At 46.7% G+C, this 12,758-nt stretch overlaps 1 protein-coding gene across 1 annotated transcript; it reads right to left on the bottom strand.

The window, feature by feature from the left end:
- Positions 1-7,781: 7,781 nt before the first annotated feature.
- LOC137301239 (apolipoprotein A-IV-like) lies at positions 7,782-9,640 on the bottom strand. Its single transcript, XM_067970701.1, has 2 exons — positions 9,462-9,640; positions 7,782-8,775 (listed from the first exon to the last, which is right to left on the bottom strand). Exons 1-2 carry the CDS (start codon positions 9,638-9,640, stop codon positions 7,854-7,856), a joined length of 1,101 nt encoding a protein of 366 aa, XP_067826802.1. The 3' UTR covers positions 7,782-7,853.
- Between the last annotated feature and the right edge of the window lie 3,118 nt (positions 9,641-12,758).

Genomic DNA, 12,758 nt, shown 5'->3' on the forward strand with positions numbered 1-12,758 from the left:
CCGATTGGCCTACTCCTGCTCCTATTCCTTATGTTCTTATGTTAACACACCAACCTGTCATGAACATATATGGCCATTCCTTCACCGTCACTGGATTAAAATCCTGGAATTCCCTGCTTAAAACCATTGTTGGAACGCCATCATCACAGGGACTGCTGGGGTTCAATGCGAAGGCTGACCAGCACCTGCTTAGGGCAAGTGATGGGCAATAAATGTGGCCTTGCCAGCGACGCCCACCTCCCGAGAACAAATAATAATTTAAAAAATGAAAATGATAAAGTATCTGGAGGTCTAGCTGGACAGGGACTGGAGTTATACTGCCACGCTCCGGAATTGGATCAATTCTATCGTCACTTTCGTGTTACAATGAAGTGGAAACCAGTTGCACAGTATAGAAAGAGAGACTTGCATTTATATAGTGCCTTTCACAACCTCAGGACGTCCCAAGGCGCTTCCCGGCCAATGAAGTTCAGAGTAACGGCAGGGTAACAGAGTGAAAATAACCTGAGATTGGTTTGAGCCTGACTCCAATTCTGAGCAGAAACAGCCTCACTGCCTAAAGACACAAACACAAAGCCTGAAATATTTCAATCAGTGAGTCACTTCACTGCTTTGCAATGTCACGCCTCTGATGTGTGTAATATTTGTGAGATAGAACAGAATCATTGACTCATACAGAACAGGAGGAGGCCATTCGGCCCATCGTGCCTGTGCCGGCTCATTCATAGAATCATAGAATCATAGAAGTTACAACATGGAAACAGGCCCTTCGGCCCAACATGTCCATGTCGCCCAGTTTATACCACTAAGCTAGTCCCAATTGCCTGCACTTGGCCCATATCCCTCGATGCCCATCTTCCCCATGTAACTGTCCAAATGCTTTTTAAAAGACAAAATTGTACCCGCCTCTACTACTGCCTCTGGCAGCTCGTTCCAGACACTCACCACCCTTTGAGTGAAAAAATTGCCCCTCTGGATCCTTTTGTATCTCTCCCCTCTCACCTTAAATCTGTGCCCCCTCGTTATAGACTCCCCTACCTTTGGGAAAAGATTTTGACTATCGACCTTATCTATGCCCCTCATTATTTTATAGACTTCTATATGATCACCCCTTAACCTCCTACTCTCCAGGGAATAAAGTCCCAGTCTGTCTAACCTCTCCCTGTAAGTCAAACCATCAAGTCCCGGTAGCATCCTAGTAAATCTTTTCTGCACTCTTTCTAGTTTAATAATATCCTTTCTATAATAGGGTGACCAGAACTGTACACAGTACTCCAAGTGTGGCCTCACCAATGCCCTGTACAACTTCAACAAGACATCCCAACTCCTGCATTCAATGTTCTGACCAATGAAACCAAGCATGCTGAATGCCTTCTTCACCACCCTATCCACCTGTGACTCCACTTTCAAGGAGCTATGAATCTGTACTCCTAGATCTCTTTGTTCTATAACTCTCCCCAACGCCCTACCATTAACGGAATAGGTCCTGGCCCGATTCGATCTACCAAAATGCATCACCTCACATTTATCTAAATTAAACTCCATCTGCCATTCATCGGCCCACTGGCCCAATTTATCAAGATCCCGTTGCAATCCTAGATAACCTTCTTCACTGTCCACAATGCCACCAATCTTGGTGTCATCTGCAAACTTACTAACCATGCCTCCTAAATTCTCATCCAAATCATTAATATAAATAACAAATAACAGCGGACCCAGCACCGATCCCTGAGGCACACCGCTGGACACAGGCATCCAGTTTGAAAAACAACCCTCTACAACCACCCTCTGTCTTCTGTCGTCAAGCCAATTTTGTATCCAATTGGCTACCTCACCTTGGATCCCATGAGATTTAACCTTATGTAACAACCTACCATGCAGTACCTTGTCAAATGCTTTGCTGAAGTCCATGTAGACCACGTCTACTGCACAGCCCTCATCTATCTTCTTGGTTACCCCTTCAAAAAACTCAATCAAATTCGTGAGACATGATTTTCCTCTCACAAAACCATGCTGACTGTTCCTAATTAGTCCCTGCCTCTCCAAATGCCTGTAGATTCTGTCCCTCAGAATACCCTCTAACAACTTACCCACTACAGATGTCAGGCTCACTGGTCTATAGTTCCCAGGCTTTTCCCTGCCTCCCTTCTTAAACAAAGGCACAACATTTGCTACCCTCCAATCTTCAGGCACCTCACCTGTAGCGGTGGATGATTCAAATATCTCTGCTAGGGGACCCGCAATTTCCTCCCTAACCTCCCATAACGTCCTGGGATACATTTCATCAGGTCCCGGAGATTTATCTACCTTGATGCGCGTTAAGACTTCCAGCACCTCCCTCTCTGTAATATGTACACTCCTCAAGACATCACTATTTATTTCCCCAAGTTCCCTAACATCCATGCCTTTCTCAACCGTAAATACCGATGTGAAATATTCATTCAGGATCTCACCCATCTCTTGTGGTTCCGCACATAGATGACCTTGTTGATCCTTAAGAGGCCCTACTCTCTCCCTAGTTACCCTTTTGCCCTTTATGTATTTGTAGAAGCTCTTTGGATTCACCTTTGCCTGATCTGCCAAAGCAATCTCATATCCCCTTTTTGCCCTCCTGATTTCTCTCTTAACTCTACTCCGGCAATCTCTATACTCTTCAAGGGATCCACTTGATCCCAGCTGCCTATGCATGTCATATGCCTCCTTCTTCTTTTTGACTAGTGCCTCAATCTCCCGAGTCATCCAAGGTTCCCTACTTCTACCAGCCTTGCCCTTCACTTTATAAGGAATGTGCTTACCTTGAACCCTGGTTAACACACTTTTGAAAGCCTCCCACTTACCAGACGTCCCTTTGCCTGCCAACAGACTCTCCCAATCAACTTCTGAAAGTTCCTGTCTAATACCATCAAAATTGGCCTTTCCCCAATTTAGAATTTTAACTTTTGGGCCAGACCTATCCTTCTCCATAGCTATCTTAAAACTAATGGAATTATGATCACTGGTCCCAAAGTGATCCCTCACTAACACTTCTGTCACCTGCCCTTCCTTATTTCCCAAGAGGAGGTCAAGTTTTGCCCCCTCTCTAGTCGGGCCATCCACATACTGAATGAGAAATTCCTCCTGAATACACTCAACAAATTTCTCTCCATCCAAGCCCCTAATGCTATGGCTATCCCAGTCAATGTTGGGAAAGTTAAAGTCCCCTACTATTACCACCCTATTTTTCTTGCAGCTGTCTGTAATCTCCTTACATATTTGCTCCTCAATTTCCCGTTGACTATTTGGGGGTCTGTAGTACAATCCTATCAAAGTGATCTCTCCCTTCTTATTTTTCAGTTCTACCCATATGGACTCAGTGGGCGAACCCTCGGATATATCCCCTCTCACTACTGCCGTGATGTTCTCCCTAATCAAGAACGCAACTCCCCCTCCTCTCTTACCTCCTGCTCTATCTTTCCTATAGCATCTGTACCCTGGAACATTGAGCTGCCAGTCCTGCCCCTCCCTTAGCCATGTTTCAGTAATAGCTATAACATCCCAGTCCCATGTACCCATCCATGCCCTGAGTTCATCTGCCTTGCCCATCAGACTTCTTGCATTGAAATAAATGCAGTTTAATCTAGACTTCCCTTGGTCTTTGCCCTGCTTTCTCAGACCATCTGTCCGGTCATGTTCTGTACACTCTCCCTTACTGCCTTTTGTTTCTGTCACCACTTTACTTCCCACTGACTTCCTGCATCGGTTCCCATCCCCCTGCCACATTAGTTTAAACCCTCCCCAACAGCACTGGCAAACACTCCCCCTAGGACATTGGTTCCAGTCCTGCCCAGATGCAGACCGTCCAATTTGTACTGGTCCCACCTCCCCCAGAACCGGTTCCAATGGCCCAGGAATTTGAATCCCTCCAGCTTGCACCATCTCTCAAGCCACGTATTCATCTTAGCTATCCTGTCATTCCTACTCTGACTAGCCCGTGGCACTGGTAGCAATCCTGAGATTACTACCCTTGAGGTCCTACTCTTTAGTTTAACTCCTAACTCCCTAAATTCAGCTTGTAGGACCTCATCCTGTTTTTTACCTATATCGTTGGTGCCTATATGCACCACGACAACTGGCTGTTCCCCCTCCCCCTCCAGAATGTCCTGCAGCCGCTCCGAGACATCCTTGACCCTTGCACCAGGGAGGCAACATACCATCCTGGAGTCTCGGTTGCGTCCGCAGAAACGCCTGTCTATTCCCCTTACAATCGAGTCCCCTATCACTATAGCTCTGCCACTCTTTTTCCTGCCCTCCTGTGCAGCAGAGCCAGCCACGGTGCCATGAACCTGGCCACTGCCACCTTCCCCTGGTGAGCCATCTCCCCAACAGTATCCAAAACGGTATACCTGTTTTGGAGGGAGATGACCGCAGGGGACCCCTGCACTGCCTTCCTACTCTTCCTCTGTCTGTTGGTCACCCATTCACTATCTCCCTCAGTAATTTTTATCTGCGGTGTGACCAACTCACTGAACGTGCTATCCACGACTTTCTCAGCATCGCGGATGCTCCAAAGTGAGTCCATCCGCAGCTCCAGAGCCGTCAAGCGGTCAAACAATAGCTGCAGCTGGACACACTTCCCGCAGGTGAAGGAATCAGGGATACAGGAAGGATCCCTGAATTCCCACATCCCACAAGAGGAACATGACACGGCGCTGGGATCTCCTGCCATGACTTAACCCTTAAATTAGCTTAAGAACAACTACAATGTCAAGAGAAAAAAAAAGGAAAGAAAAACTACTTACCACTCCCTTTAAGGAGTTTACTCCTTTAAATTGTTCTCAATTTAGAGAATGTTAACTACACTAGGGACCTTGATTCACTAAAAAATAAACGCTACTTCCTATAAGACCTGCAGACCTTCCCTTTCCTTTTACTTCAGTTACTGTAGATAAGTAGAAATACTCACCTGAACCTACTCACCAATCAGGTGCCTCCCCTGTGTCGCGTCCCGATCTGATTCCTGACGTCACTTCGAACTCGGTCGCAGCTCCGCTCGGCTCGGCTCCTCTCAGCTGTTCTCAGCGCTCTGAAATCCCGCCTTTTATCGGACGCTCCCTCCGCTCGGCTCGGCTCCTCTCAGCTGTTCTCAGCGCTCTGAAATCCCGCCTTTTATCGGACGCTCCCTCCGCTCGGCTCGGCTCCTCTCAGCTGTTCTCAGCGCTCTGAAATCCCGCCTTTTATCGGACGCTCCCTCCGCTCGGCTCCTCTCAGCGCTCTGAAATCCCGCCTTTTATCGGACGCTCCCTCCGCTCGGCTCGGCTCCTCTCAGCGCTCTGAAATCCCGCCTTTTATCGGACGCTCCCTCCGCTCGGCTCGGCTCCTCTCAGCTGCACTCAGCGCTCTGAAATCCCGCCTTTTATCGGACGCTCCCTCCGCTCGGCTCCTCTCAACGCTATCCAATTAGTCCCACTCTCCTGCTCTTTCCCCATAGTCCTGCAAATTTTCCCCCTTCGATTATTTATCCAATTCCTTTTTGAAATCCGCGATTGAATCTGCTTCCACCGCCCTTTCAGGCAGTGAATTCCAGATCATCACAACTCGCTGCGTAAAAACATTTTTCCTCACGTCATCTCTGATTCTTTTGCCAGTTACCTTAAATCTGTGTCCTCTGGTTACTAACCCAACTGCCACTGGAAACCGTTTCTCCTTATTTACTCTGTCAAAACCCTTCATGATTTTGAACACCTCGATTAAATCTCCTCTGAACCTTCTCTGGTCGAAGGAGAACAATCCCAGCTTCTCCAGTCTCTTCACGTAACTGAAGACTTTTATTCTAGTAAATCTCTTCTGCACCCTCTCTAAGGCCTTGACATCCTTCCTAAAGTGTGGTGCCCAGAATTGGCCACAATACTCCAGCTGGGGTCTAACCAGTGTTTTATAAAGGTTTAGTATAACTTCCTTGCTTTCTGCCTCTATTTATTAAGCCCAGGGTCCCGATTGCCTTTTTAACAGCCTTCTCAACTTGTCCTGTCACCTTCAAAGATTTGTGGATTGTCTCTCCTCATTCTTCCTTCCAAATGTATCACTTCACACTTCTCTGCATTAAATTCCATCTGCCATGTGTCTGCCCATTTCACCAGTCTGTCTCTGTCCTCCTGAAGTCTGTTACTATCCTCCACACTCATTACTACATTTCCGAGTTTCGTGTCATGTGCAAATTTTGAAATTATACCCTCTATATCCAAGTCAAGGTCATTGATATAAATCAAAAAAAGCAGTGGTCCCAACACCGACCCCTGGGAAACACCACTGTAAACTTCCCTCCAGTCTGAGAAACAACTGTTCACCTCTACTCTCTGCTTTCTGTCACTTAGTCAATTACGTATCCATGATGCCACTGCCCTTTTAATTCTATGGCTTTAATTTTGCGAACAAGTCTATTGTGTGAAACTTTATCAAATGTCTTTTGAAAGTCCATTTACACATCGGCTGCACTCCCCTCATCAACCCTCTCCGTTACTTCATCAAAGAACTCCATCAAGTTGGTTAGACCACCCTTGGAGCACTGTGCACAGTTCTGTTCTCCATATTATAAAAAAGATGTGGAGGCACTGGAGAAGGTGCAACAAAGATTCACAAGAATAATATCAGAACTGAATAGTTATAATTGTCGGGAAAGGCTGAACAGGCTGGGGCTCTTTTCTCTAGAAAAGAGAAGGCTGAGGGGTGACCTGATCGAGGTCTTTAAGATTATGAAAGGGTTTGATGGGGTAGACGTAGAGAAGATGTTTTCACTTGTGGGGGGGTCCAAAACTAGAATTCATAAATATAAGATAGTCACTAATAAATCCAATAGGGAATTCAGGAGAAACTTCTTTCCCCAGAGAGTGGTGAGAATGTGGAACTCGCTCCCACAAGGAGCAGTTGAGGTGAATAGTGTAGATCGATTTTAGGGGAAGCTCGATAAACACATGAGGAAGAAAGGAATAGAAGGATATGCTGATAGGGTGAGATGAAGGAGGGAGGGAGGAGACTCGTGTGGAGCGTAAACACCAGCATGGACCAGTTGGGCCGAATGGCCTGTTTCTGAGCTGTAGACTCGATGTAACCCAGTGTTAGTCAAACACGATTTGCCTTTAACAAATCCATGCTGACTTTCATTAACCCATATTTTTCCAAGTGTCAATTAATTTTGTCCCAGATTATTGTCTCCAATTTATTTAATAATAGATTTTTAATATATGATGCAAAAGGCAAACTGCAAGGAAACTTCTGATCAAAGAAAGTAAATCAGAAAATGAGGAGAAAATAAGATATTGAGGCTGTGCTGGTGGGAAGTTGGAGAATTGGAAACAGTCAGTGGAAATACTTGTTAGAAACCCAGTTTCAAGTCAGAGTCACACTGGGAGCTCGTCCAACACCATCATTATCACTAGTGACAGGCAGAGGGCTGGGGGGAGAGAGGGACCAGCCCGTGAGGGGAGGGGTCTTGTGTCCAGTGCGTGAAGTGAGTCTTGTTTCATTGACCAAGAATAGGCAGTAACAGAACCCATGGGGATTCTATCAGCTGAAACCTTCCACCCTCCAAATTCAGCAATCTGTGCCAGTGGAATAAGATAATTAAACAAACTGGACATTTACTGACTGACACTTTGCAAACGATGAAATAAAACACGGAAACGTTATCAGTTCGAAAGTCATTTAAAGATTTCTTCTCCACATTTACAGTCCACGCTCTGGGATTTCAATCAGTGATTTTAAATCCATTCCTTTCTACAACAAATAAATACATTGAAGATCGTTATAAACAAAGACACAATGCTCTGTGCTCCGAGAGGGCTCCACAATCCTGAGTCACAGTTTGGCCGAATAACTTTCTAATCCTCATTTATTTCTCCAAGGTTCTGGCGGAAGTTGTCCCACAAGGTGGTGAGTTGGATCTCCAGATCCCGCTGGATGCTGTCTGCATACGGGACAAGCCTCTCTCGCATCTCCTCCACATTCTGGCTGATCACCTTGTTCAGCTGTTCAGAGTAGGGAGCAATGTTCTGATGGAACTCCTCGATTCTCTGGTTGACGTTGCTGTTGAGATCGTCAATGTATGGGGCCAGATTTTGGTTCATGCTTCCCATGTTCTCGTTGAGCTTTTCTTTCAGTTCTGCGACGTAAGGGACCAGCCTTTGCTTCAGAACCTCCACAGTCTCGTTGACCTTTCCCTGTAGCTCCTGAGCGTATGGCACAACCTTCTGGGTCATTTCACCAATCTGTTGGTTCATCTTGGCCTGGACATCTTTGGCATAGGGAGCCATGGTATTGCGAAGCTCCTGGACTTTCTCATCAAACCTGGTGCGGAATTCCTCAGCATCGGCCGTCACCTTCTGCCTGAGCTTATCCACATTCTCAGTGATCTTCTGCTGGAGTTGTTCAGCGTATGGAGTCAGAACTTCCCTCAGGTTCTCTGCGTTGTCTTCCAGTTTAGCCTGAAGCTCTTTGGTGTAGGGAGTCAACCTCTGGCGGAGTTCCTCAGCGTTGGTGTTCAGCTGGTGGCGGAGCTCTTCAGCGTAAGGTGTCAGCTTCTGATGAAATTCTTCAATGTTCCTGCTGATCTTCTGGTGAACTCCATCAGTAAAAGGAGAAAGCTTCACCCTCAGGTCTTCCAGCTCCTGCCTGATCTGCTGGCGGAGATTCTCAGCATCTACTGTCATCTTTACACGAAGGTCGTCTGCGATGGGAGTCAGCCTCTGTTGGAGATCCTCAGTGTATCCATTGACGTTCTGCAGGTTATCCTTTATAAGATAACTGGAAAAGCAAACAAGAAAAGGTGATTTATTACATAGATGGAATAGGAAAAAATCATTTTGTTTGAGAGCTTTTTGGCCAATGGACTCTTGGCTAAGAATGGTTCAGGAACAGAACACAGTGGAGGACAGGGAGACCAGAAATGATGAGGACAGTGGTTTATCAGGAAAATAATTGACATGGGACCACAAAACCAACCATCCCACTGAGCGAGTTCCTGCCATCCGAGTTGGATTGTGTAACACCAGAGTAATATTGGCCTGTAGTGGCAGGAATGGGTTTATCAAACACCATCGAAAGACATCCATTTTACACCGATGGACATTTTTTGATGATGTCATTCCCTCCTTTTCTGTAATTTTTGATCCCCTTGTTTGAAGCTGAATAGGCCACTGCCCATTGGCTCGCGGGTCACTCTAAATCAGCTGGCCATTGGTTGACCGTGAGGTGATGGTTCCCTCTGACTCTCTCGCCTCCCACTCAATGCCCCCTCCCCCGATTCAGTTCAAGGACTCCGCAAAGTGTGATTCCATTCTGTCTCTATCCCGGCCCCATGGCAGTGGGAATTAACTGGCCAAGTTGTCAATGACGTTTCTTCCTTCGATGTTTTTATTGGACGGCCATTTCTCGCTGTGTCCCAGGAGGCTGATCTGTACCGATGGCCCCACCTCACTCCCGGTACTCACTTGAGCCGTTGTCCGATTTCGGAGCGCTGGATCTGATCCACACTGTCCTTGGCGTCATTGGTCAATTGGCTGATGTAATCCCAGAATGCATCTCGAACCTGACCTCCATTGAACTCAGCCCGGGAGCCTATAGGGAGGAAGGAAACCAGAGGATCAGAGCGGGAACACGAGAAGAACATTCACTGAATTACTGTTCATTTCACAGACAAGCAGCTTGTGATGATTCATTGACTTCACCATATCCTGTCTGGGGAATGTCCATCAGGGAGTAAAAAGATGGATCAGTTGCCTCCTCTCTGGAGACCGGTTCGGGATGGTCCAATGAGTAAAATCCCTTTGTCTTTGAACATCTGGGACCAGGGTTTAAAACAAGCCCAGACAGAGGGGATGAAGCCGTCTCTCCACAATGAGACGCTGAGTGGTAGAACAGGCTATGCACAGGTCTCTTACCTCGAGACCCGAGCTTAGAACTGGTCCAAACAGAGGGCATGAAGATCGTGTGTCTGATGTCCATAAAATGCCATTCATGCTCAGACAGGCAGCAAAAACCAACAGCACAAAACAAGCAGTCCAATAACCCAGGGAAGTATGGAAGACCTACCTGAGACCATGATGGCAGCTACGAACACAAGGATTGCCTTGGGAAACATGGTGGATTTCTCAAACTGGCGAATTGAATACAATTTCTGTTTTCTCAACCAATCTCTGAAAAGGCAAAAAATCCGGGTTAGTCTGAGATTTCAATCACAAAATCTTTCATGGTCTGTTATTGCATTCCGTGTGGAACTTGCTTCCTGCTGAAAATCTGTTGCATTTATTTACAGGACATTCTGATTATTAAAGTCTCTCTCTGAACCTCACACAATTATAAACTGTCACCTGACTGTAAATATAAACCAGTATTCTTTATATCAGGTGTGAGCTTCCACCAGTTGTCTGAGACACTGCGACCTTACACAGAGAGCACCGTCTGAGCGGGTCCCTGGGTAAGTGTGTAAACACTGTGTGTTCCCCGGCTTGTAGCAGTGTGAGGTGCAGCTGTTACACTCAGCTCCTCTTACCTGTCTCGGCTGTGCTGCTCCTGGAGCTCTGTGTCTCAGCCCTACAGGCCCTCGCTGTATATGAGGGCATCTTATCAGCGGCTGATAAGGAGCAGCTTTGTTCGGGCTCAGAACATGGACTTTCTCTGCTGCACAGAGAACGTGGAACTTCCAACAAACCTGTTACAGTCAGCGGTGATGTGTTTCCTCAAATGTGGCTCAAACTCCACCGCGATTCCCCTCCTGGTACAAAAGTCATAGTTTGATAACATCTGTAATGTTTCTCATCTTCTAAGCACTTATTCTGAGGGGTTTTGAGCGAGTAAATAGGGAGCAACTATTTCCAGTGGCAGGAGGGTCGGTAACCAGAGGACACAGATTTAACTAATTGGCAAAAGAACCGGGGGGGAGATGAGGAGAATTTTTTTTACTCAGTGAGTTGTGATGATCTGGAATGTGCTGCCTGAAAGGGCGGTGGAAGCAGATTCAATAATAACTTTCAAAAGGGAATTGGTAAAATACTTGAAAAGGAGAAATTTGCAGGGCTCTGGGGAAAGAGGAGGGGAGTGGGATTAATTGGATAGATCTTTCTCTGATTTCACCCTCTTGTGAGGTAAGGTTCTGCTACACTATCCGATCAAACAATTTCATGCCTACCGACTGTCGCATCTTAATCGAACAATCAGTTTTTGTAGATGGACAATAGATACTGCCCGGCAATCACAGAACGATTAAGAATTCCTGGGGCCCTGAGCACGGTTGGGGTGAGAGAGACAATTAGGGGGAGAGACAGATGGGAGAGAGACAGATGGGAGAGAGACAGATGGGGGACAGACAGATGGGAGAGAGACAGATGGGGGACAGACAGATGGGAGAGAGACAGATGGGGGACAGACGGTTGTGGGAGAGATGGTTGTGGGAGAGACATTTGTGGGAGAGACTATTGGGGAGAGGTGGTTGGGGGCAAGACAGTTGGGGGGAGATGGTTGGGGGAGAGAGAGTTGGGAGGAGAGAGAGTTTGGGGAAAGTAGATTGGGGAGAGAGAGTTGGGGGATAGACAGATGGGGAGGGACAGTTGGAGGTGAGGCGGTCGGGGGAGAGACAGTTGAGGGAGAGCGAGTTGAGGTGAGAGACAGCATTTGGAAGCAATAGGAACATAGGAACAGGAGGAGGCCATTCAGCCCCTCGTGCCTGCTCCGTCATTTGATAAGATCATGGCTGATCTGTGATCTAACTCCATATACCTGCCTTTGGCCCATATCCCTTAATACCTTTGGTTGCCAAAAAGCTATCTATCTCAGATTTAAATTTAGCAATTGAGCTAGTATCAATTGCCGTTTGCGGAAGAGAGTTCCAAACTTCTATCACCCTTTGTGTGTAGAAATGTTTTCTAATCTCACTCCTGAAAGGTCTGGCTCTAATTTTTAGACTGTGCCCCCTACTCCTAGAATCCCCAACCAGCGGAAATAGTTTCTCTCTATCCACCCTATCCGTTCCCCTTAATATCTTATAAACTTTGATCAGATCACCCCATAACCTTTGAAACTCTAGAGAATACAACCCCAATTTGTGTAATCTCTCCTCGTAACTTAACCCTTGAAGTCCGGGTATCATTCCAGTAAACCTACGCTGCACTCCCTCCAAGGCCAATATGTCCTTCCGAAGGTGCGGTGCCCAGAACTGCTCACAGTACTCCAGGTGCGGTCTAACCAGGGTTTTGTATAGCTGCAGCATAACTTCTGCCCCCTTGTACTCTAGTCCTCTCGATATAAAGGCCAGCATTCCATTAGCCTTATTGATTATTTTCTGTACCTGTTCATGACACTTCAATGATCTATGTACCTGAACCCCTAGGTCCCTTTGGACATCCACTGTTTTTAACTTCAATATACAGAGTTGTTTGAGACCAGTAACTACAGCGTACAGTCTACAGCCGACACAGACATTGGCTGTGAGCTGCCCTGAAGAGGAATTTCACTCTGGGCACCGGGTGGGAGCTCTGTCCATGTGTGCTCTGCTCCAGGGCTGTGAGTTTCGAATGATTTGAATGAATGACTCACCTCCTGACCCCTCAAAAACTCTCCACCACCTACAAGGCTGAAGTTGGGAATGTGATGGAATATTCACCACTCACTGGGATGGTGTTGCTGCAACAACACAACACCATCCAGGACAAAGCAGTTCACTCGATCGACACCCTCATCAATGGACTGAATATCCACTCTCTTCACCATTGGTACATTGTGGTCGCAGTACG

The sequence above is a fragment of the Heptranchias perlo genome, chromosome 33 (genome assembly GCF_035084215.1).
Source record: "Heptranchias perlo isolate sHepPer1 chromosome 33, sHepPer1.hap1, whole genome shotgun sequence".
NCBI classification, from domain to species: Eukaryota; Metazoa; Chordata; class Chondrichthyes; order Hexanchiformes; family Hexanchidae; genus Heptranchias; species Heptranchias perlo.